The sequence below is a fragment of the Parus major genome, chromosome 7 (assembly GCF_001522545.3).
Source record: "Parus major isolate Abel chromosome 7, Parus_major1.1, whole genome shotgun sequence".
NCBI classification, from domain to species: Eukaryota; Metazoa; Chordata; class Aves; order Passeriformes; family Paridae; genus Parus; species Parus major.
Window position 1 is genome coordinate 28,319,831 of NC_031776.1, and position 22,908 is coordinate 28,342,738.

General features: G+C 47.3%; 1 protein-coding gene across 3 annotated transcripts in view; it reads right to left on the reverse strand.

Moving 5' to 3' along the window:
- SLC12A8 (solute carrier family 12 member 8) overlaps positions 1–22,908 on the reverse strand; it is a 50,842-nt gene that overhangs the window by 20,855 nt on the left and 7,079 nt on the right. For 2 of the 3 annotated variants that reach the window (XM_015635452.2, XM_015635453.2), the window contains exons 4-6: positions 22,227–22,418; positions 19,593–19,824; positions 3,696–3,809 (exon numbers count right to left, since the gene is read on the reverse strand). In XM_015635452.2, the coding sequence (XP_015490938.1) occupies positions 3,696–3,809; positions 19,593–19,824; positions 22,227–22,418 (538 nt within the window). The remainder of the gene's footprint in view (positions 1–3,695; positions 3,810–19,592; positions 19,825–22,226; positions 22,419–22,908) is intronic. The other variant, XM_015635455.2, reaches the window with a different exon arrangement.

Here is a 22,908-nt window from a genome sequence, read left to right on the forward strand (position 1 = left end):
CCATGGAGAAAATTATCCACCTCTCTGTTTCAATGAGATAGCAGACTGGATTTTCCACACTGGCTATTATCTTAGAGAGCAGCAGATAGTGACAAAGCTTCTGGACAAAGAAGCATGAAAACACAGTCAACCCAGCCAGGAAATTATGGCTGAGACAGTCTGTACATGGCTGCTATTCCCAGTGTAATCTGGTCCTGGGCATCATCCAGGCAGTGGATGTGTGCATGAGGGGACCACCTACACTGTGTGTCAGACACAGCCATCAGCCCCACCAGCCATGGTCTGTAGCTGCAGATACAATCGCTCCTGCAAACGCCCAGTGCATTTTTCAGTGAACACACTATGAAATATAAAAGGTGGTTTTTTGTCTTTCACCCAGGAGGTGAAGAATGGAAAATCTTAGATAAGGCTTGTAGCTAATTTTTTTAAAGGGCCAACCTCTCCAGTGATGTAAGCTGGCACCTCGCCATAGACTTCAATGGAGTTGCGCCAGTTTACATCATCTGATAACTTAGCCCAAAACTTCCAAATCTATTTGCTGTCATTTTGCAAGTGCCAGATATGGTTTATTTCAGAACTGGTTTCTGTGCAGTGATATTTTCCACTAACGCCACTTCAAACGACATCTTACTTTCTTGTATCACAAGACAACACACTTCTTTCATTAGACAGAAAACCTGGGGGATTTAGTAGAAAAATGTTTTTTGCACAAGAGAAGCAGCATTTATCTTAATTTTAAAAATGCACTGACGGCTGTGTGGCTGCTGGGCTCCCCAGATTCCCTCCCTGTTGAAAAGTCCTGGCTGGGTGGGTATCCAAGTGTTCACCTATCACAGCACAGCAGCAAAATGTGTGCACTGAGGAGGTATTTACAAACCTGCAGAAGAACAGCTGGTTAATGAACAGCATCTCTACTGGGGCACGTTCACATCTTCCACAGAGTGCATTTCATTTTGAAGCTGGCAAATCCAAGTCTTCCATGCCCATGCTCTCCCATTTAGGCCAGCTCTAGGTGTATGTTTTGGATCTCCTGGCTACTTCCCTATGGCTAAATGACAAACTTGGGGGAATAAAGCCAGCTTCACTGAACATGCAGCTGAAATGGATTTTTCACAGGTAGCAAACAGATGAGCCTCTGTTTACCAGCGCTCAACCATAAAACCGGAGTAACTTCACTCACATTGCAGGAGTTGTACCAATAAAACACAGAGGAACAGAGAAAACAACCTGACCTGAAGCAAAACAATCCAAGGATAATGCTTGTGGGAGGCAGCATGATGCTACAGGTCTGCAAAAGGCTGGGATGACCATCCTATGCCTGTCAGTGAAGCACATCCCAGCTGCTCCTCCTGCCTGTTTGGTCCTGGCAGGGGTCACCCCACAGGTTCTGCTCCTCCTTGCTGAAGTGGCTGCCCCTCTTTGCTGGTACAGCTACCATCCTGCATTTCAGACATTTCTGTTTCACTGCTGTGTCTGCTGGAAATGGGCAGCTTACAACCACTTTTCAGTATATCCCAGAGAACAAACTTAAGCTGGTTGAATTCAGATAGCCTTCTCAGAGAGAGAGGAAGAAGCCTATCCTGAAGAGATCAAAATAGTTTCACTTCAAAGAGGAACATTTCATCTCAAAAGGCCCAAACAATTTGTTTCACAATTTCCGAAAGATTCTTTTTATAAACTTTGTTATCAAAATAGCATCTTAAATTGTAGGCTAGCATATGCTAAAAATTAAAAATAGTAAACACAACCTCTAATAATTAAAGATAAGCAGAACATTGCTGTGGATCAAAGAACTGTTTCAAACTGGCTCAATGTAACCCCTCAAAACTAAAGAGCATATTGTTTTGCTGAAACTCTCCCCAAATTTCTGTTGTACCTTAAGGCAAAGGATTTTACTTGCAGTGCTTCAGGCAGGTCACTGTGGGAGTTTTAGCAGAGGTGGGTGCCACTGAGGGATGGTGGTGGGGAGGATCACAGGCTGGAGGGGACAGCCTGGGAGCAGTGCTAAGCTGTCCCTGTCACTCCCCAGTGCCACTTGCTCACCCTCTGCATCACACTGCCTGCCCTGAAGCAGCAGCACTGGCAGCAGAGAAGTCTTGACTCCCATCCTAGAAATTTCTTAATCAGACCACAAGCTCTTCCACTCAGAGCACCAAACACAGCCCTGCATTTTATGAGGCTCCTGAACTCCACAGTGCTCTGAGCACTGACAGGAGTGATAGTGATGTTATATGGTACCACTGGAACTGCTGCTCTGAATGAATAATTTAAATCCTGTAAATAACCAAGCAATTAAAAGGAACACATGAAAAAGCTGTGTTAACAACTGAAATAATTATACATCATCCCAAACTGTATTTTCAGAGCATGTTTGACATTACTACTGGTATTACTACTCCTAACTTAACAGAGCAACAGGCTGCCAGAGCTTTAAACAAATTGTATTTATTAGCTTTGGCATTCTTCCTAGCAGCCAAGCATTAGCAGTGACAAAAAATCATTTAATATTGTTAATCACGGTAATTTTCTCCACCGTTTTGTCATAACTGTTCCTTCTTCTATAACCAAGGAACTAGAAAAATCCTGCTTTCCTACACCAGTGGCACAGCTCATGAGGAAGGTCTTTGTCTCTTGGGGACTCACTTGGGCCAATCAGAAATTACTACAAAAAAGAGGGCAGAAGACATCTTCTCCATGGTGCCAATAGTCAGGAAGGTGAATTTTCCAGGGGGAGGTCTACAGAGGAAATAGCCAGCCTGATAAGGTGGGAGAGAGGATGTCAAAGAAAAATCTGAAGCCCTGCACTAGGTGCACCAGACAAAGTGACTTCTGCTAGCAGACCATTCCTCCAGTTCCATCTGTTTCACAAAACCCTTTCGTTTGTCTCCTTGTACAGCAGCAATTCTGCAACTTCCAGTGAGTCGCTTAGAGCTAATCCTCTGAAAATTCATTCTGTAATCCAAGGATTCATCACTATGGAAACTGCTTATAATCAGTACTTTTTATAGCTTAAAACACTCAGCATCAACAAAAGGTATTGTAACTTCAGATAGTTACTGCATTCCCACTGGAGACTGCTAGCTCTGGAAAGGGGACATGCATCTTCCTGGTAACTTAAGGGAATGAATAATAGAAGGTGTCTAACTAAGCTGATAAATGTAAGCTCTGCTGACATACAAGGATGAACCTGTGATGCCACACAGCGAGTGGTGGGTCCATCATGGGCAGTGGCATCAGCCCAGCTCAGCCACCTGCTAAGGTAAGGATGGAAAGAAAGTCCTCCTGTGCTCTTCCTACTCTCCCAGTGCAATAAAATCATAAGGCTCATCTGATACAATAAATCATGATCAGTTCTTTTAAACAGGCTTGATAACTTCTGCCTGACAGCATTGGCCAAGATCAGTGCCTGAGCTTTTTCCTTGGCGGGGAAGGATTTACAGGATCACATCAACCCAAAGAGTTCACCAACAGTTTCTAACCACAGAAGAGCACGTTCAAGTGAATGAGACAGGAGTGCAAAAAATTTGAGATGCTGGAGGGAAGCCTGAACATTTGAACTGACCACTTGGGTCTGCTATGACCAAGTGCAGTCCTGCTCACTTCGCCTTGCAGCCCAGAGGAGCTCCCCTTGCTTCTGCTCATCTCTGAGATGTTCCTGTGGAGGAAAAAAGGGTGAGGATAAAACTTAACTGTACCTGTGGCAGCTGGGAAAAACACTCCAAAAACAGTGAAGAAGGACTCCCCCTGGCTGTAGTCTGGCAGTGTGTTGTTGGACATCAGCTCTTCGGAGTAGCCGACGAAGCCGTGCTCTGTGGAGACACGGAGCAGAGGAGAACCTCAGGAACCGCGGGGGCTGCAGGAGCCCCTCCAGCTGCTCTCAGCGACCTCCCCCCTCTGAACACATGCACCTGCAGGGGCTGCTTCCAAGCACCGTCTGAAGGGATGAACTGCAACTTATATGGTGGGGGAGAAGGCAGAAAGCAGGGCTGCCACTCCTGCCCCATCTTTCTAAGGTCACACACAAGTTTTACTTTCCAAACAACTCTTACGTAAGACGGGGGAGAGGGGAAAGCAGTGGGTGGGGTACCAATGTCATGCACCTGGTTTACTGGGTATGTAATGGAGGATCCTACTCCCTCACTGCACACTTGAAGGACTGTTCAAATTCTTCCACAAACCTCAATTTGTTAGGAAGGGTAAAGCCTGACAGCTGGCATGCAAGGCATTAATTAGGAAATATTTTAGATGTTTATAGACAGAAAAGATAACTCATGAAAGCAGGTTAAGGAATTAATGGGTGTGGCTATTAAATAATGATTTCATTTTTAGCAGTTTAATAATTATTTCGTTCATTTAACACTGCTTTTTACTGCAGTATCTTCATCTATGGAAATTTCTCCTCCCTGTCAGTAATCCAAATGCTCATGCCAGCTGGGGGTGGAAGGTGAGCAAAGTTGGTTCCTTTTTTTTCTCCTGCCACTACAATCTATTTCCACAAGACATGTGACTCCAATAACTTGAATTTTCTCATTAGCAGGCAGGATGTTGTTTATGGCTGCACAGGGTTATGGCCAGAAATTAATAAAAACCTCCATCAAAGCTGTCCCATGCCTCAAAGACAACATTAATGATGTTTGGACAGTAGATTAAACCAGAACATTAAATCAGAGCTCTGAGCACAAGACATATCCATTTTAAGTCTCAGAATATAACTAACCACAGAACTTTGAAGTTTTCACAGAAAAACTCTATAGATAATCAAGTTTCCTACTACATCTTCATTCATTGTGTTGCCCAAACATGGATGGAAACACACTGATAGAAGAGGTCTCCTGCTGCTAGGCTTTGTAAAAGCACTAGCTCTCTCCACTAGGAACAAGTCCCAGATGAGATTTACAGGGAACAAGCTCAGCGCAACACACTGACCTCTGAACCTCACAGATGTGTGCAGAAAGTGCAGTTTCTGGGGAAATAGAGGGGGAATTTGTGTAGGTTGTGTGTTCCTGTAAGTCCAGACCCATGTGGCTTCTACCAGAATTGATGCTCATGACAGCACAGCACATGGCCTGTCTGCAGAGCTCCCACCAAACTGCTCGAGGGAAATGTGGATCCTTGGCCAAGGGATTTTTCACCGAGTACATGCTCCTCATAGAAATTTTAATTTTTCATTTAAGAAGTAAAAAAATACTCATCTCACCCCACAAAGATCTACAGACCTTCTCCAACCATATCTTTGAAGCAGCAGCATCAAAGACATCCATGTCACTTGACAAGTTTGCCCCACTGATTCATAAAAATCTCCTGTGAAGCAAACTCTAGCCTCTCTTGATGGTTAACTCTCACATATTCCTGTCATTCAAGTTTTCCCTAATCACAAACTGCCCTTTTGTCACCACTTGCCCAGTTTGTGGAGGTCATCTGAAATCCTGTCCCTCTCTGCCAGGCTGCTGCAAGCTCTTCCCATCTGGGGGTCATCTTCAGTCTGAATCTGCACATTCCCTTTTCCATCATCCAGGAAGTTAAGAAAAATGCCAAATACCATCAAACCAAAACCAGACTGTTGCAGAACCTCATCAGGCACAGCACACTGCTTTGTAAGTAAACCCTCTCCAACAGGGGGTCTTCCAATGGTGTTTTGGGGCTATATAACTTAAATGAGGCACTTTGGGTGCCTTCTGTTTCTGTCCTCATACAAAAGGCCAAGTGTACAGACCAGTGAACAACCAGACTCATTTTCTGTGGTACCCTTTTGGCCATATTATGGCCACACACTGACCATGAGTCCAATGTCTGACCTGCACCTGTGTGCATCTGACCCCTATCACTCTTAAGAAATTAAATTATCCCCTAGTGTTCCATTCATTTGTATGTTGTTCCCTTTATTCCTCTAAGTGGAAATCCTCAGTGGAAGAGACAAAAGCCCGAAGCCATGGCAGATGTCACTGGAACCACAGAAAACAACAGCCGTGGATTTGTTGAAAGAGCCACAGGATGTGCCTACAACTCTATCCCACTTCTGCTTCCTCCCCTCACAGCTCTGGCAGGTGAGAGGCCATTCCACATTTCCCCTCTATACACCACCAGGAACCTTCTTGACTAATTAAAGAGAAGTTCATCCAAATGTTAGCTGTCATTGCACCCTCATTTCTCACTCAATCACCCTCCTATAAAGCAAACCTCACATCTCTTTTGATCAGACTGGGATCTGCAGTCACCATCAAGTTAGGGGCTGAGGACAACATGCTGGGAGCATCTCCTGCCTGCCCTTGTGCCTGCGACCAGTGCGAGTCATCCGTGACCTTTCAGCTGTCATATTAATGCAACTAATTGTACTTGAAGGGGCAATTGGGCTGAAAATCATCCAAAACAAAACAGGAATCAGCAGCTGAGACCGATGGGTTAAACCAACAGAGCCCTCAGTCAGTTGTTCACAGAGTCAATTATCCCCATCCCATTGAAAGTGCACTTCAAAAGGACAAGCTTCGGAAGGAGGAGGGAAGGAAATGGGTCTATATTTGGCACTCTGATCTTCAAACAAGGCAAGATCATTTTATACATCTTTTCTGTAAGGAGATCTTTTTCTCCAGCTTACTGCTGGGTACAAGATCCAAACCAGATTCCTCCCTCTTTGCTCATTACAAAATATTTGTCTGAAAAATTTTGCTCTCAATCAATTTATGCAACCCCACAGCCTCTAAATCCTGCCTTTAATGAACCTGCTCTCAGCTGGCTTGCAGAGGGCTGGAGCTGAAGTGCTATAAACAATCTTCCATGTGTCATGCTAGAAGAAAAGAATCCGGTTCCTTCTCTGTGCCGTGTCAGCCTTATGGGAAATGCACAATAAAGAGCAATAACAATTTATTTTCATCATTAGATACTCAATAAGTAGAAAGCAAATAATGCATTTCTCAAGTGGTTGATCTGATCTAAATAAACAATGGGGGAAAAATTACTTAGAGCAACATCTGAATTATTCCCGTGACTCTTCACAAATCAAGTCCTTCCAGTTGCTCTTACTAAAATAATGTAATAAACAGTAAAAAAAACCTAGAAAATTTGAAATGGAAGAGCTTTCAGGATGAGCATTCTCTGTTCACATTTGCAGGGGGACCACAGGAGGCTGCACACCAGCCTGATGTAGCCAGAGGAGAAGGAGGAAGTTGGTCACAATTCTGATGTCTTTCCAGCCATCACAGATGCCTGGGAGGAGGCACCAGCTTTCATCTGGTTGCCACTACTGCATCCACTCTCTTCCCCAGTGAGTTTGGGCTTTTCTTGTACTTTCTCCCACCTCTCACCCTGTGGAAGAGCATGAAAGCACGAGGTTTTTGGCATTCAGGACTCCCGTTATGAGGGCAGCCCCTCCATGAAGCCCAGGAGGTTCCAGAATGGGAACTCAAGGAGGTTGGAGAAGGGGCTCAAGGAGAAGCTGTGGTTACACAGGGTCAGGCCATTATGCAACAGCACAGAGCACAGCAATGCTGCCAAGTTCCAGGCAACCTGGAGCTCATTACAGATTAGTTAAGTCTTGGCCAAATTCAATAAGCCTGTTCACAAGCTTAAGGTTAAGTAAAGCCTGGCACCGAGGCAGGGGCTAAGTAGTGCAAAAATGGAAAACCACCTTAAGAAACAGCTCCCTGAAGACAGTCCCATATTGCACTCTGCTTGTGATTAGAGATTTTAATTACAAAGGTGAATGCTGAAGGCTTGAAATGGTGAGATTTTTTTTCTTTTCCAAAATAAGTGAGCCCACACATTCCCTCCTGGAAGGTACTTGCTGAGATCTGCTTTCAGAGGAACAGCTGGAAGTGTTTGTCTTGCAGCACATTTCCCAGGTCTGACCTCAGCATTTTCAGGATCCTGTGTGATGTGTAAGACATGGAGTGCCAAAGAATAATTACATATCCTTGCCATAATTATCTCTGCTCTCTATCTTTTTCCCATTTCTTCTTCCACCACTAAGCCCTTCTGGCATAAGTTCTGAAATCCAGTTGTTCTCCTTGGATGCCAGTCCTAACACACACCCAGAATGAGGTCCTGGTGTGGGTGCTGGAGATATCTGGGCACAGCACAGTGGAGAAAACAGGAATGGTCCTCACAGCCTGGTCCCACAGCTGCCATCCTCATCTGAACACACACCTCTGCAGTAAGATAAAGTTTCACTCCTCACCAACCACATGCTTACATTTTCCTCCTCCAAACTCTTAGCCAAGGGCAAGGTACAAGCCCAGAACTTCTGAGCAGTTGTCTCCCCCACAGGCAAGTCAAGCCCTGTCAGGCTGGTAACTCTCAGAAGCTGGGGTCTATCAGATGACTGCTGGGTGTCCTAAACCAAATTAATTCCTAAATAGGTTGAAGTGCTCTACAGCAGGGAAGGAATGAAATCCTCCCCACAAAAGCCCTTGAAATACAAATTCTTCTCCTGCCTGCAGAATAAGCTCAACCATAGTCTGGTGATGACCAAACTCCCCCAAAGACATATACTACCCACAGTTTATCAGAGAGCAGCATCTTCACTTGTCAAAGGAAAGTTAGGCATGTCTCGCTTAAATGAAGTAAAATTCTGATGCCAAAGCATCACCAGCAATAGGTTTTTCAGCATCTCAGTGTGCAATTGCAGATACACAGGATTAACCATCCACGTAGGAGCTGTGCACGTGCTGAGATGGGCAAAAGCCATGAATGTTACCAGAATCCCAAGGACTTTATCTTTGTATTTCTCCCCCCACTCTATACAAACACCAAAATTTAACTTCAGGCAACAAACAGGACAAGATCATTTGATGCAACAGCTCTGAGTGATGCTGTGCACCAACACAGCCACGTTCTGGGTGACTGTGGATTTCTTCAGTGAAGTGCTGGATGTGCCAGAAAATGACATGGGTCCAGCTGACCATACAGCACACCCAGTAATAAAATATGAAAATGGTGCACCTCCCCAGTGGGTTGGCATAATCAAAGAGGCATAAGGAGGGCATCACAGTCATGAGCACTTGAATCTCTTTTCCCAAAAGAATGAAAACTAAATCAATCAAAGCAGTGCAGTCATAAGCCTCCACATCCCTCCATACACACACCTGGCTTCCTGTGTTTGGGCTCATTTAACACCAACATGAACAATCACATTCCCAAGCTCTTCCAAGGCCAGGCTGTTTCTGTAGCCACACCTTCACAACTACCCAGCTCCAGCTCCTGAGGTCCTCACAACATTTTTTCCAGGCAAGTCCTACACTACTACTGCTAGTACCAGGCACTGCATTACTGCTGCCAGCCTGGTACAGGTCAGGTGCAGGCAGAAATGTATGAGAAAAATGTGGAAAATTTGGGAAGGAAAGCAGGCAGAGGGCAGTAATGGTGGGGGTGGAGGGAGGACAGTGTGGTGATTTTCTCATGCTACCAATCCACTGCTCAACTTGCTGTGGGTTGACACTCAACCTGAGGGGTGCATGAACAGATTTTCATCAGAAAGTCCCAGTTCTCCAAGAGAATGGTGAGGGAACAGATGAGTCATGGAAGCAGAGGGTGTCAAGCAGCAGAGCTGTGCTGACAAAAACAGAAAATAAACGACCTTTGCTGAACTTACAAAGGAATACAAAAATGTTTTAGCATCTTCAAGGACATCTCTTGTTTCACCTTTGGATAGACAGGTTTTGGCTGGAAGACTGGGAAGAAGCAGAAGGAAAAGAGAAGAGCTGCAGGGGAGCAGAGCTTGAGGAGATGGGACAAACTGATGAGATTGATGCCCCTGTCGTCTGTCAGCTACCACTGGACTTGCCTACCCAGGGGACCACGTGCACCAAACCCAGGTTGCCCCTTTCTGCAGCTCCAGTGCATCACCTGTGCCATGTGAGTCAGCATGGAGCAGTGCACATTTCCTACAAGCCAGGAACACATCAGCTCCACGTTGGACTTGTGGGCAGCAGCACAGCTCCATAGCTGGAGATGGGGCATGTGCAGCCCAGCCCAGAGAAGAGCAAACACAGGATCATTCCCTCTCCATATGTCACAAATGATGTCATGACTTTGCTTCATCTCAGTCCTCAGGGCCACATCCTGCCTGCTGGCAGCTCCCACAGCCTCAGTATTTCTGCTTTAAGAACTTAAACTAGGCAAGAGAGAAGAATAGAGAGGAACTTTTGTGTTGAATATATGCAGGTCAACAATTATGCAGTGACAAAAACGAAGCTATTACACAATTAACACATCAACCTGTGGTCACATTGAGAGATCAGTGTACAAAGGCTGCAGAGCAGCTGCCTGAGCTGCCAGGGCACTGAGAGATGCAGGATGTGGGAACTTCTCAGCTCCTGCTCTACTTCACCCCAACCCATGTTGCTGTTGGCAGCCCTTAGCAGAAAGGGCCGGGAAGAGGAGGTAAGGATGCAAAGAGACTCAATTCCCTCTGTAATTTCATTCTTAAATGCCAGTTAAACAAATTAAAGATCAAAAGAGCTCAGAGTGACCACAGACCCCAAGCCACAGGGAGCAGAAGCAAAAGCAGCACCTCTGTCACTGCTGTGACCCCAAATGTCAGGACCAGCTGAAAATCACCACAGCCAGCATCACCCCACACCTCACAGCAAGTGACACACTCAAAAAGGCCAAACCAAAGCTGAGCAGCAAGAGGCAGCCCAGGGTGGGGAAAGAAGCTCACTGCTATTTTTCCACTTGTGAACAAATAAGCTCCTATTTTATCATCAGCACTTAGGGAGATTGTTTCATGAATCAGGACAAACACCACACTTACGTTTCAAATTCGTCAGAGCTGCAAGCAGCAAAAAATAGATAGCTTTTAGTGGGAAAAAGTTTGGCAAGAGGGTGGTGGGGAGGAAGGATTAGAGCAAATGTACAGAAAGCAGGGAAGGAGTTGCCTTGCCCAATACTTTCTCTCACCCACAATAAAGCCAGCAAACCTAAAAAGAGAGTATGTACAGTCTGTAATTGAAGGAGCAAAAGCCACAGTTAAAACAATCTAAAAAGGCCAAGCCCTGAGAAAGGCAACTCGAATCCCTTATCTTTTGATGGAAAAGAATGTGCTCCCTGAGATTAATGACGTGTTTACCCGAAAGGAAATCGCCGCCCTTCTGAAGCAGCGAGTGTTTGTTCCTCCGAGTCCCTGTTTTCTGCTCCAGAGCTGATCTCCCAAACCTCCTGTTTAAAGTCAACACACAATACGGCTTCCTGCTGCTGTGGGCTCCCGGGGATCCCACCATTAACCCTCTCCTAAAAAGCCACCCTTCACAGCACCTGTGTGCCCCAGGAAGAGCGGCAGAGACAAGCCCGGGGTGTTCGGGTGTCACTGGGAGCAGGAGCAGCACAGGGACCGGCAGGGCCAGGAGCCACCCCGGGGCACAAACACCGCTAGCTGAGCAGACAGATTAGCAAGTGGGGAGACTGCCAGCGCTATCGAGGGAAAACACTCTGGGCAACCTCTTCTGAAACTGCTCGGGGTTTCAGCAGTGAGTCCTGCAGATCAGCCTGCTGCAGGATGCTTCTTGGAAAGAGGTTTGACATCAGCAATGTTCTGCTGTGTTAGAGGAGGCATGGGGCACATGGGATCTCTGCACTGGAAGCAGAAGTTCCAGGGCCGATCTGTTGGAGGAAACCCCCCCCAAAAAAACCTGCTCGAGGTCATCATTCCTTTACGTATTTGTCCTCTTTTGTAACCGCATCCCCGTCTCCTTGTGGAGCATCCCAGCCATGAGAGCAATCGGATCGCAAGCACCTCCTCTCCCTAAAGCCAATGGACCTGCACTTCTGGGTGCTAGCCAAAGGCTAAAAATAGCGTAAAAGGCAGAATAAACAAAGGGAGCTGCTGAAATCTGTCTCTGATTTATGTCTCTAGCTAATGGAGCAGTTATGATTTGCAGGATGCTGACACCTCTCTCAGATCAGGAGGCAGCCTACGCTCCCCCCAGCCACATCACATCTCCTGCAGGACTGGACGGGGTGGGAGGAAATGCTAATTTCTGCCCAACTCCCCATGAGCCTGCTTTATCTCTGCCTCAGCTTCTCGGCAAAGTGGAAAAGCACTAACATACACAAGAGCACACTCAGAGCCTGCATGGGCAGCTCCTCACCACAAAAGCCCTGCTTAAGTAAAGCAAAACTGTGGAATGTGCCCGTGGAAGTAGCTAGTAGAGCTGTTTAGCACTTTGTCTCTAAAGGTTGATGGGGTTTATTAATTTTTTTTTTAAAAAAAAAAAGCCTAAAAAATTAACATTTTCTGCAGTTAGAAACTCTGAAATTCTGACTGGGAGAAAAAAAGTAAGAGATTTTAACACAGGTGTTTCAACTTTTTAAATTCTTCTTATGTTTTGCATTATTTAAGCTAAGCACTAGACTTGTAATATATAAATTCCTCCATTACTATTTGATTTTTTTTACGTGGTAATTTCAGCCTGGCTTGTTCAGTGGTATTCAAACCAGCTGGCAAAAATTATTTTATTCATTGCAAAGAGGACAAGAAGTACAGTGTCCCTTGCTCCATCCTTCTAGGAAAACAGTTTTCATCAATGGAGTATCATCAGTTACAGGATGGTATTTCTTGGAAGTCATGCCCAGAGTGCCCAGCTGTGGGAGGCTCTGAACAGCTTCTCCAGTGAAAAGCCCTAGGCTCAAGAGATCAGAATTTAGGCCGAGTCAAGGCACAACAATTGGAGGAAAATGAGTGGCAGCTCAGTGGTGATGACACACATCCTTTGGACTCCTCAGAGTGACCACCCCTCCATCTCAGAGTGCTCTGTGTGTTGTTTGGGACAAAGCCCAATCCATGCTGATCAAATCCCCATCTTTCAAAGGAAAGATGATACAACTTAATCCTCCAGATCCTGCCAGGAGTCTTCTGCCATCCTCATGACAGCATTCCATACTCCCAGCTTCCCATAATAAATTATGGCTATATTATCCATATGACACTGGTACTTCAAAAGAAAACTATTCCTTTTGTTTTGATTTTGTGTCTAAAATGATAGTTTGTTTATATTTTTGGAAGGTTTTCATTATCCTCTATACACAACACACACACAGCTACAGCCTGGCTTCAGAACATAAATCAAACCAAACAGTGTTTGATTTTGGAAAGGCTGAGCAAGAAGTTGTCACCTAAAAGGATTTTTTTGTTTGCTTGTTTAAAACTATTAATTGAATTCTGTGTAAGTCATAGAATAAATTTTCCCTACAATAATCAATTTTTCAATAGATGTATTTCCCTCTTTGAGTGAAAAAGAAAACCAGAAGGAACCACTGAGCCACCATCCAGGTTAGTGAAGGTACAACCAGGATAAAATCCCTTACAGACAAAAAAGGCCAAAAAATTATTAACACAAGCCAGGAGAGAGGATGAACAGTAGATAAGGACCTATTTCCTACACAAAATTGTCTCTTTAGCCTAGGAGAGGAATGCAAACTAGAAGTGAAGTGTCTGGAGGAAGAGTCTGGTATCTAGGAATTATCTTAATAAATTAAATCCCTAAATAAGGAAAGCTGATTCAGGACACAGCTGAACCGTGACTGGAATTAAACACTGTGGGAATTAAAAAGAGAGGAGGTAAAATATCACCATAATTTGAAAACTATTATATGGCAGCACCAAAAAAAAGAGAAAAAAAAAATAATCACTGCAATTAAATAAAACTGTCCCATCTAAACACAGAAATGGGGAGAGAGGGAGAGATTGTGAGATGGTATATATCTTCTTTGAACCAATCAGTTTTATTAGTTCTCTAGCATTAAACAAGTTGCTGCTGAAGGAGAGCCTGCACAGAAGGTTTTGTGGGAGGAATGGATGGGGAAAGCCCACATGAAGGCAAAGTCTAGCAGGGAACTTGAAAAGCCAGCCAAGGTATTTCAAGATTTATTTACAAGTTCTAGGAAGATGAGATTAGCATTGCTTCTCAGGGTAGCAGCAAAGAAATTAAAGGTTAAATCTTTGTGTACAAAAGCTCCTGTGTACATCAGGAACTCTATTACCTACTGAGCAAGTTTAAACCTCTAACAACCTCAGCAAACCCCCTCCCTGGCTCCAGGGATGGGCCTGGGCCAGCCAGTCCATTCAGTGGCACATTTTAGGGTTTCAGGGGAGGCCAGGACCCTCCTCATCCTCAGCAGCACATGGCAGAGAGCTGCTCACTGCCATGGCTACCCAGATGGAGCAGCACAGAGAAAAGAAGACTGAAGAAGAGCACCAGAGGTTTAATGGTGGTTTAATGCAAAAAGGAAAGAGACCAGATTGTGCCAAGTCCTCAAGAGACCCAAACCAGCAGGTTTGGCTTGCAGGAATGGGGGTTAGCCTGGGATAGGTGTGGCTAGAGCAGGGTCCCCAAGGATGCAGCAAAGGATCCATCACCGGGAATGTTTAGGAGCAGATTGGATGCACATGGCATCCCTCCCCAGCGCAGCCCAGTCGGTGCAGGAGGGCGGGACCGCAGACCCTGAGCCCTCCTCCCCTCTTTACCCACCTCCTGGGAGATGCCTCGGGGCGGTAGGCTCAGGGGTTCTGCCAGGTCTCGGCAGGGCAGGGACACCGGGATGCCGGTCCCAGCCCCGGCAGCAGCTGCGCTGACACCTGAGCATCCCCGGCAATCGAGACTGCTGCTCCCCAACGCAGCCCTGCCGCTGGATGTCCTCCAGCGTGGAAACAGCGTGAAAACCCACCCACAAACAGGGCTGCAGAGTTACAGCTCGACACAACTGGTTTGGTTTTTAGTTCTAAATAAACTGCTTTAAATACCTGCTTCAGAGAACCTGGGCAGAGTGGTGTAGCTTTCCTCTCACTATCTAAATAAGGCCTCTAACAATGTTATCACTTTCCAAAACACATCTGTCCCGCAGCTCCTAGCCCAGACAATTGGCAGGTAACCAGTTAATAAATGTCTTCGCCAAACTGTTGAATAGGCTGGCCCCGACTCAAGAGTGATGTCAGGGCCATTCAATGCACTATAATTGGAAAAACCTGGGGAAAGCAATCCCATGTTTTTTAATAAATAAAGAGTGTATTAGCAGCCTCCTGCCTTTACTCACCACGGTGTGTACCTTGTTCAGCAGCAAAGTGGGATTTTATTTTTTTTTCTGCTGCCGTTTGCACGGTGATTTCTACTTGGGATTTGATGCCAGTTTCCAGATGTGTCTCAGGCCAGGAAGTCAGCAATCAGCCTGGATAAAGCCTCTGGGATTTGCTGCAGATCATCTTCTGACACACACATCCTTCCTGCACCCTCTCTTATGATATTGGAGCACACCCCTCATGCCCAAAAATAAAATAAAACAACCCAGAGCCAAGCAGAAGCCCCTGATTAGAATGCTTTGATCACTCTCATATTCAATCTGTGGCAATATTTTTAATTAATTCATTCCACCGAAGCCCCAGAGGCAGCATTTGAGGGATCTTTACAACACCACAGTGTCTATATACATAAATCACTTCAACAATTGCAGGTTCCCTGTCTGCCAGAGCAGCTCCAGGCAAAACTCATCTCCCACAGATCCTCACCAGTGGTACCCACAGGACTGCATCAGCTCCCCAGCTTGGTCATAGAACATTGGAGGAGGATGAATCCTCCAAAGCACTTGCCCTCAGAGGAATAAATGAAGATGATAAATGAGTTTTCTGGGCTCTGTGTGAGCAGCTTTGGGAAGCTGAAACCCAAGTGGGTGACGTGAAGGATGTGGTTTGCATGGAAAAGAATCCCAAGCAGAAGCATCCTGACAGCAATATGCCTTTCAAACCTCCCTGCATCCCTGAGAAATGAACTACCCTGATTTTTCATCCTGAGGAGAGGGGTTTAGCCTCACACAGCCAAGCTCCACGCTCACCCCAGCCACATGGTACCATTTGCAGCAGGACAGGGGAACCCCAGCCCAAGGGGAATTACTAAATTGCTAACAATTACTGAATTTCTAACAAGATAATTTATTTTTTTCCCCCACCAGGCATTTAAGAGGCTGTTGTTGGGCCCCTTTTGCTCACGTTGTGATTGCTTTCATCTCCCCATCAAAGCAGAACCAAATTAACAGCAGCCCTCCTCCCAGGGATGGCCGCCCCAGGAGCTCCCACAGCTTTCACAGGGCACCTGGGAGTCACCACCAAAACAGGAAAGCAGGCGCCTAATTGGAAGGGAGTATTTGGGAGTCACCCTACACAAAAATTAGCAGAGATATGCTAGGAAAATAAAATAGTGGGCATTAACGGATGGCTTATCTTCTTTTTTCCGTGACTCTAACGTTCAGGACGTGAAAAGGCCAAAAAGTTTCACATACTGTTCTGAGGAGCTGGTCGGGGAGAGGAGCATCCTCTCCTCTACTTTCACTGCTCCTCCCAAAATGACTCAGCCTGATTTTGGGGTATGGACCTCCATCATTAAAATACACATACACAAGCCAAAACAACTCTGCACTGCTGCTATGAAAATTTGTAGCAAGTGCCAGGTCTTGGTGATGGGTTGAAAAAGCTGACTGATTTCAATTCACCTGTGTTAGGTTTGCTAAAAACACTAACCTGTGCCTAGGGAGAAAGGGAATAGGGATGTTTGCTGTCTGAAGGAAGGAGCACAGGGGTCTCTGCTTCTGGAGGAGGGACTGAATTTTAAGGTAAGCGGCCAGATACAGCTCGAGGAGGTTGGTTTTCAGACAGGACAGGGAGCCCCTCTCCTCCCTACCCACCCTTGGCAGAGATCCCAGCCTGGGACTCTGACCAAGCCCCAGGGGAAGTGCCAGCTGAAGCCAAGGGAGGATTTAGGATTAACTCCAAAAAAAAATCAGCGAGTCCCACCCCACCCTGCAGGCAGCCTGTGGAAAGGAGCAAGAGCCCTGGGGGCCAGGCAGAGGGACAGGGTAGCCTGGTAGCAAGCAGGCTGGGAGGCCCAGAGGGGTCAGCAGCATCTGGACAAGTGACCCAGAGCACTCCCTGCCCCCTGGAGCCACTCAGCTCCTCCAGTCCCAGCTCCTGGCTGCAGGAGTCGGGGTGGCTCTTGGCGCATGAGTGAGCCACAGCAAGAGAGAGGAAAAAAAAAGGAGAAAGAGCAGCAGGAAGCCCTGCTGAGAAGCCCCCTTTTGTGTAAACATGCTCCGTCCTCAGACTAAAAATAAAAGCAAACCACAGGAAGGGAGTGAGTGCTTGGACAATATCCGATTTGGTGTGTGCCTGGGTGTGAGCTGCGGGAATGGGGAGAAGAGCAGGGGACTCCACCCAGCACAACCACACAAAGGCAGCCAGTTAAGACCTTCAAGATGGACAGGCATTCCTGGAGATTATTTAAATTCTAGTTACTGCTGCTTGGCAGATGTGCAGTCCTTTGGTATGTGCGCAGCACTTGGAAATGTTAAGAGAGAGAAAAGGTTGCCATGGCAGAAAAGGCAGGATGACTGCACAAGCCCCATTTCCCAGGGTCAGAGACCGAGACCCAAGGCTGTGAACTGAAACCTCATAAACCTGCCATAAAACAAGGACACGACCCAGACAAGCTGTCAGCTACAATCCAGCTCACAGCTCCAAAAACCACCTCTCCCTGCACGTTGTCTTTGCAGCTCAGGTCCTGCTGCAGCCACAGAACCAAACTGAGAACAACTGCACGTTCCTGAGGGCTGTGAAGAGCAGATCAGTGGAACACCCACCCCTAAGGGCTCTCAAATGCTTCCCCCCGTGCTGGGCTCTGATGCCCTGCACCCTGCCCTTGCCATCAGCTGGCTCCGGAGGCTGCAGCTGCACCCGCATGTCCCGCCTGCAGGCTCCTTGCAGGAGGGATGCTTTGCTGGTGGCTACAATCCCGAGTCAGGCATGCATGCATGCATCCATGCATCCATCCATCCATCCATGCATCCCTGCCGCACAGAGAGCGGGCAGCCCGGCGTGAGAGGCTCCGGGGAGCCCAGCGCTCAGCCTCGGTGCTCACACACCACTCAGAGGTCTGCTGGGGAAATGCAGCACTTGGGAGGACCCCCCCGCCCAGGCTGGAGGGAAACCTCCCATCCCAAACTACTGGCACAGGGAAGCGTCTGTGGAAGCACTGAAACCATCCCACGGCTCTCCCCTAGGGCAGCGCTGCTCTGGGCTACTGGGATCCGGCCACCATCAGCCCGATGTCCTTCTTGCCCTGGAAGCCCTCCTCTCTTTAGTCAGGCATGGCTAAACTGCAATGCTCAGCTGCCTCGTTTCTCTTCCTTTCCCTATTTTCTGTCAGAAGAAAATGACAGCGTTTGGCATTGGAGGAAATCAAAGACAGCAATGTTGGCCTCCACTTGGGCACGTTTCCTGCTGACATTTATATTCCTTTAATTCTTGCCTCCTGGTCCTATGTTCACTTTCCTACAATCGGGTCTCACCTGGAGTATTCATTTTTCTCTACTATTAGAAAGGTCTACTACGAGCACAAGGAAAATACAACACACTCCCCCCCAGCCCCGTTTCCTCTAGGAAACAACTTCCTATGAAACGCAGCTGTTGGGAGCAGGTCGCTTGCTTCCTCTGCAAAACACACCACAACTGTCCTTGCTTCATTCTCTTTTACAAGTATTGCTGAAACTTTCACAGGCTCTCGTTTGGGGCATTTCCTACATGCTAAATATAAAGTGTAAATGCCTTTCCATAAGGCTCTGTCTGACGGGGGAGCAGCAGCTTCTGTCCCCACACCAGCATCCTCGCACATGACAGCGGCAGCAGGATAAAACAGCAGCAGGAATGGCACCTGTGCCATCGGTGCTACGAGTACCCCCCTGACACCTCCTGCCACCAGCTGAAACACAGCTGTCAATGAAAACTGAAGGTCCTTCCTTAAACTCACTTTAGTAGGTCACTTGCAACCCCACAAGGTGCTGCTGGACACAGAGGAAGCCAAGAAAAAGGTGACACCTTCTGTTTGCTCTGCTAATTACACGTCATTATTGCTGGAGTGGCTGCGGCCTGCTGAGATGTGTTTCTCAGCAAACAGAAGAGAGGGAGCAGGACTTGGTGTGTGCAGGGCTGCAGGTGGGAGCCCTGAACCTCCCCCTTGCCTGAGCTGGAGCTGTCGCTGCAGGCTGAGCTCAGTCTGGGAAAAGTTAGCGGGAGAACTCCCACTCGTGGGTCCTTGAAACCCCAGTGGTCACCTGTCCTCAGGCAGCTCCCTCCTCGGATCCACAGCACAGCCCTGGGCAGCAGACCCAGCAGAGTGGACAGCACACCACAGCCAGGCTCTAAGTGACCTCAGAGGTCTCCAGACAAGATCAGCACAGCTCAAATTCACAATTTTCCATTTTCATGGGCACAATGTTTTATGCCAAGTTAGGCAGCAGAGGCTACAAAGAACACTGCAAACACAGATGCTCTCTGTTAGAAAACCTCCAAGTGAAATATAACAAGAGCACAAATTGAGAGCTCAGTCTCTGGGGTTAAACACCTAAATAAATGAGGCATCTTCAGTCATGTCCTGGAAACACTTCTTGCAGAATTACGGGTTATCTCTAAAAGATCAGTACCAAAGGACAGGGGACACATCTGGAAGCTCTGAACTCTACGACTGTCCAAGTGAGTGTCACTTCACAAACACAGCTAAGGAGCTGTGAGAAATCCCAGGGAACTAATGCCTGCTGACCCCAATGCAATAAACCCCCACTTTTACCTGGATCAAGATGTGTGAAGGACCCAATGACAAAGTCCAGTGTTGAGACAGCCAGCAGGAAGAGCAGCAGGAGCTGGAGCCTGATGATCCACTTCACCCCAGCCAGATTGATTCCCAGCAGGCCGAGCAGGACAGCCAGGGAGATGCCACGCACTGCCCAGATGTTGCTGAGGCTCAGGACACCTGCAATGGACTCTGCAAAGCCAGTGATGTACATGGCACCTGCAACACACTGAGGGACAGAGCTCTGTGAGTGCCCTGCAGGACAAAAAGGGATCCCCATCCACAGCCTGCTGGGCTGTGGGGGCCTCTGTTCAGACAGACAGACAGACATTTGCTGTCACAGCACAACCTTTAATGTCACTCTGGCCTGCAGGGACTGAACCTCATTGCTGTAAGACAGCACACTGCCAAGGCAGCAGAGCTACTGCCTGGGCAAACAGGAAGGCTGGCTGCTAGGGGCAGATGTTCCACTCTCACATCTCCCCTCTATTAACACTCCAGGAGAAACCACACTGGCTTCTCTGAGAGAGAAAAGGATGAGTCAACTTCTATGTTTCCTGTTTCTCTGGAGGAAAGGGTCCCAGTTCAACACCTGCCTGGAGAACAGCAGTTTGTTTCCCCCTTCACTGCCTCCTGGGGGTTATTTTTAACTTGGTGTTTAGTTTGGACACAAACTCTGACGTTTCACCGGCTCCCCATCTCGCTGCTGGAACGGAGCCCGCACTCTGGAGGAGAGCAGGTTGTGTGAGCTGTGCCTCCCTGAGCTCCCAGGAAAGCTGCCTGTTTGCCTTGCAGCAGGACAGGACACACACTCTGCCCCGGGGGGCTGAGACCCTGCAGGACAGGACAGCTGTAGCACAGGCTCAGGCCTCAAACACCACTGCAGGACAACAATCCAAAATATCAGGATGTTTCCCTCCAGAAATTCCCACTAGCTGACATTTCAGTAACAGCCCTTTCTATGGCATGGTATCCCTGGAAAGCCAGGTGAGGGCACACAGCTGCAATTGATGTGGCTGGTGTGACATGTCTTGGGTCCTGCAACCCCACCATCCCTGCCCACAGATGAGGGATGTGCAGCTCCCACATGACTGGAAGGGAGAAGGCCCCCACCCAAGACAGCAGAGCAGAACCCTCACCCACTGCAGATCCCCCACCTGGGACAGACCCAGCACTGCTTCACTGAGGATGTTCAGGACAACCTGGCTCATACCCAGCAGCTGCAGGATTTGTGTGGTTCTCAGCAAGGCTGATGGCATTCAGACGTTCAGACTCAGACACCTACAACTTGGAGATCCTGGAGGATTCACTTCTATCATAGGCAGACACAGAGCAGGGGAACTACACCCTGAGAGTCTTTCTCTGCAGGATGTGGCCAGTCATTCCTCACTTGCCCAAGTCAGAGCAGGGAATAGGGAGTACCCCATTTCTGGCAGCAGTTGCCTTATGACAGAGGTCACAGCACCCCCTGAGCATCCTGTGGCAGGGGATCAGCCCACAGCTGGTGCAGGGCACCTTGGGCAGAAAGCACAGCTGAGAAAGGAAAGGCATCAGCAGCTTTCAGTAGCAGGCAAAGCGATTTCAGGTGAGTTGCCAGCTCCCAGCCTGCAGCCCCTGTGCACAAAGGATGCCAAGCCAGGGCCAGGACTGCTGCAGTCCAGCTTTTACGACCCTCAGGACAGGCTGCAACCTGATTGCTTTCGCAGATGGGGTCCTCTCGGAGAGCAAGAGTGGAAAATATGACAGGAAGGATTCTCATGTGTGGCCCATTTCCATATCTTGGCTTGTAACTGGGTTCAGTTCATATTTTATGGACACTTGCTTTTAATCTGGAGTGAAAGGAGAAGAGGGGATTATTTTTGGTTTGGGGGCTGTTAAGGGGGTTTGGAGATTGCTATAAGCTAGTCAGTTAGAAACAAACCTTCATAAAAATGCTTCCCTGCTCACCACATTTTTTACTGTTCATAACATCTTTATGGGGGGAGAGGGTTAAGTTACTGCAGGCTTAAGTGATTATTTTCCATTCTTTTTGTATACTACGTGTGTATTTTTGTGCTTCACCACCACAACAGCTCCTTGGGATCTTTCAGAAAATCTGGAACTGTGACTTTTGGCTCACAAGAAGTCAATTAGCTGTGGCCCTTACCCCTGCCCAGCTCTCCTCCCAAGCTAGCTCCATTCTGCTGGCTTCCACAGAGAAGCAGCCAAGGCTTGCCCAACCCCTAAGGGTATGTGGAGCACACCAGGGCCAACCTGCCAGCCCACAGCCACTCACTGAGCTTTGCTTGGCCACCCTGACCTCTCCTGCTTCGTTTAATTTCTCCGGCCAGCAAGGGCATGTCCTGGCAATGGGGGTAATTTGGGATGGGAGGACATGTCCTGCATGGCTCCAGGCACTCAGCTCCTCCAGCAGGGTGACCCACAGCAGGCAGCACATTGGCAGGCACAGGCTCGCTCCTGGGGAGCAGTGTGGGGCTGAGTGCTCCCTGTGGTGCTCTCCCACATCGTCCAGCACGGTGCAGCATTACCCAGGTTTTACTTGAAACATTGCTTTCTGCAGCAGGACAGCACAAGATTAATATCAGCATTGCAAAGTTTCCAAATTTTCTTTGAATAACTTTTTAAAATTACCTGGCCAAAAATGTAAAGGAGGCCAATGGTGCCCCCTACTTGACCTCCAAGGACAGTAGAAATCATGGAGTAGACTCCTCCACTTCCAATGCTGCACTTCTCACACACCCCAATTCCAGACAAGACTGTCACCAGGGCAACCAGAATAACAAAGGACACCAGAAACATGCCCATTACAATGCCAGTGTTTCCCTGGAATGAAAAAAAAAAAAATCAAATAAAGATTAATTCACACCAATCTGCTGGGACAAAATGAGAACCAACCCACTTCTAGTCACTAGTGATCTATGAATCTGGAGTCATTACAGATTAAAAGAAACACACACAGACACCCCTACTTGTCTAATTAATGTAATTGATTGCCAAATTTACAGCCTTTATTGGCACCCCTTTGATGAGAACCCGTCTTGTCCTCGAGCCTGGGGCTGGGCAGACTTTTGCATGAGCAGGTTCTGCTCTGTCAACGGGCTCCTCCATGAATCACTGATTTTGTCCTCTGGTTTAAAAGGAATGAGGTCAAACAATGATTCAGCCACCATAGGATCACTGCCTGTCTGCACGGTTTAGAATGACATGCTTAAAAAAAAAAAACCACTTTCATAACAAAAAAGTAGTTTCAAAATTGAACCCCTGGGATTTGCAACGACTGATTTATTAACAGCATCAAGCTTGCATTTTAATT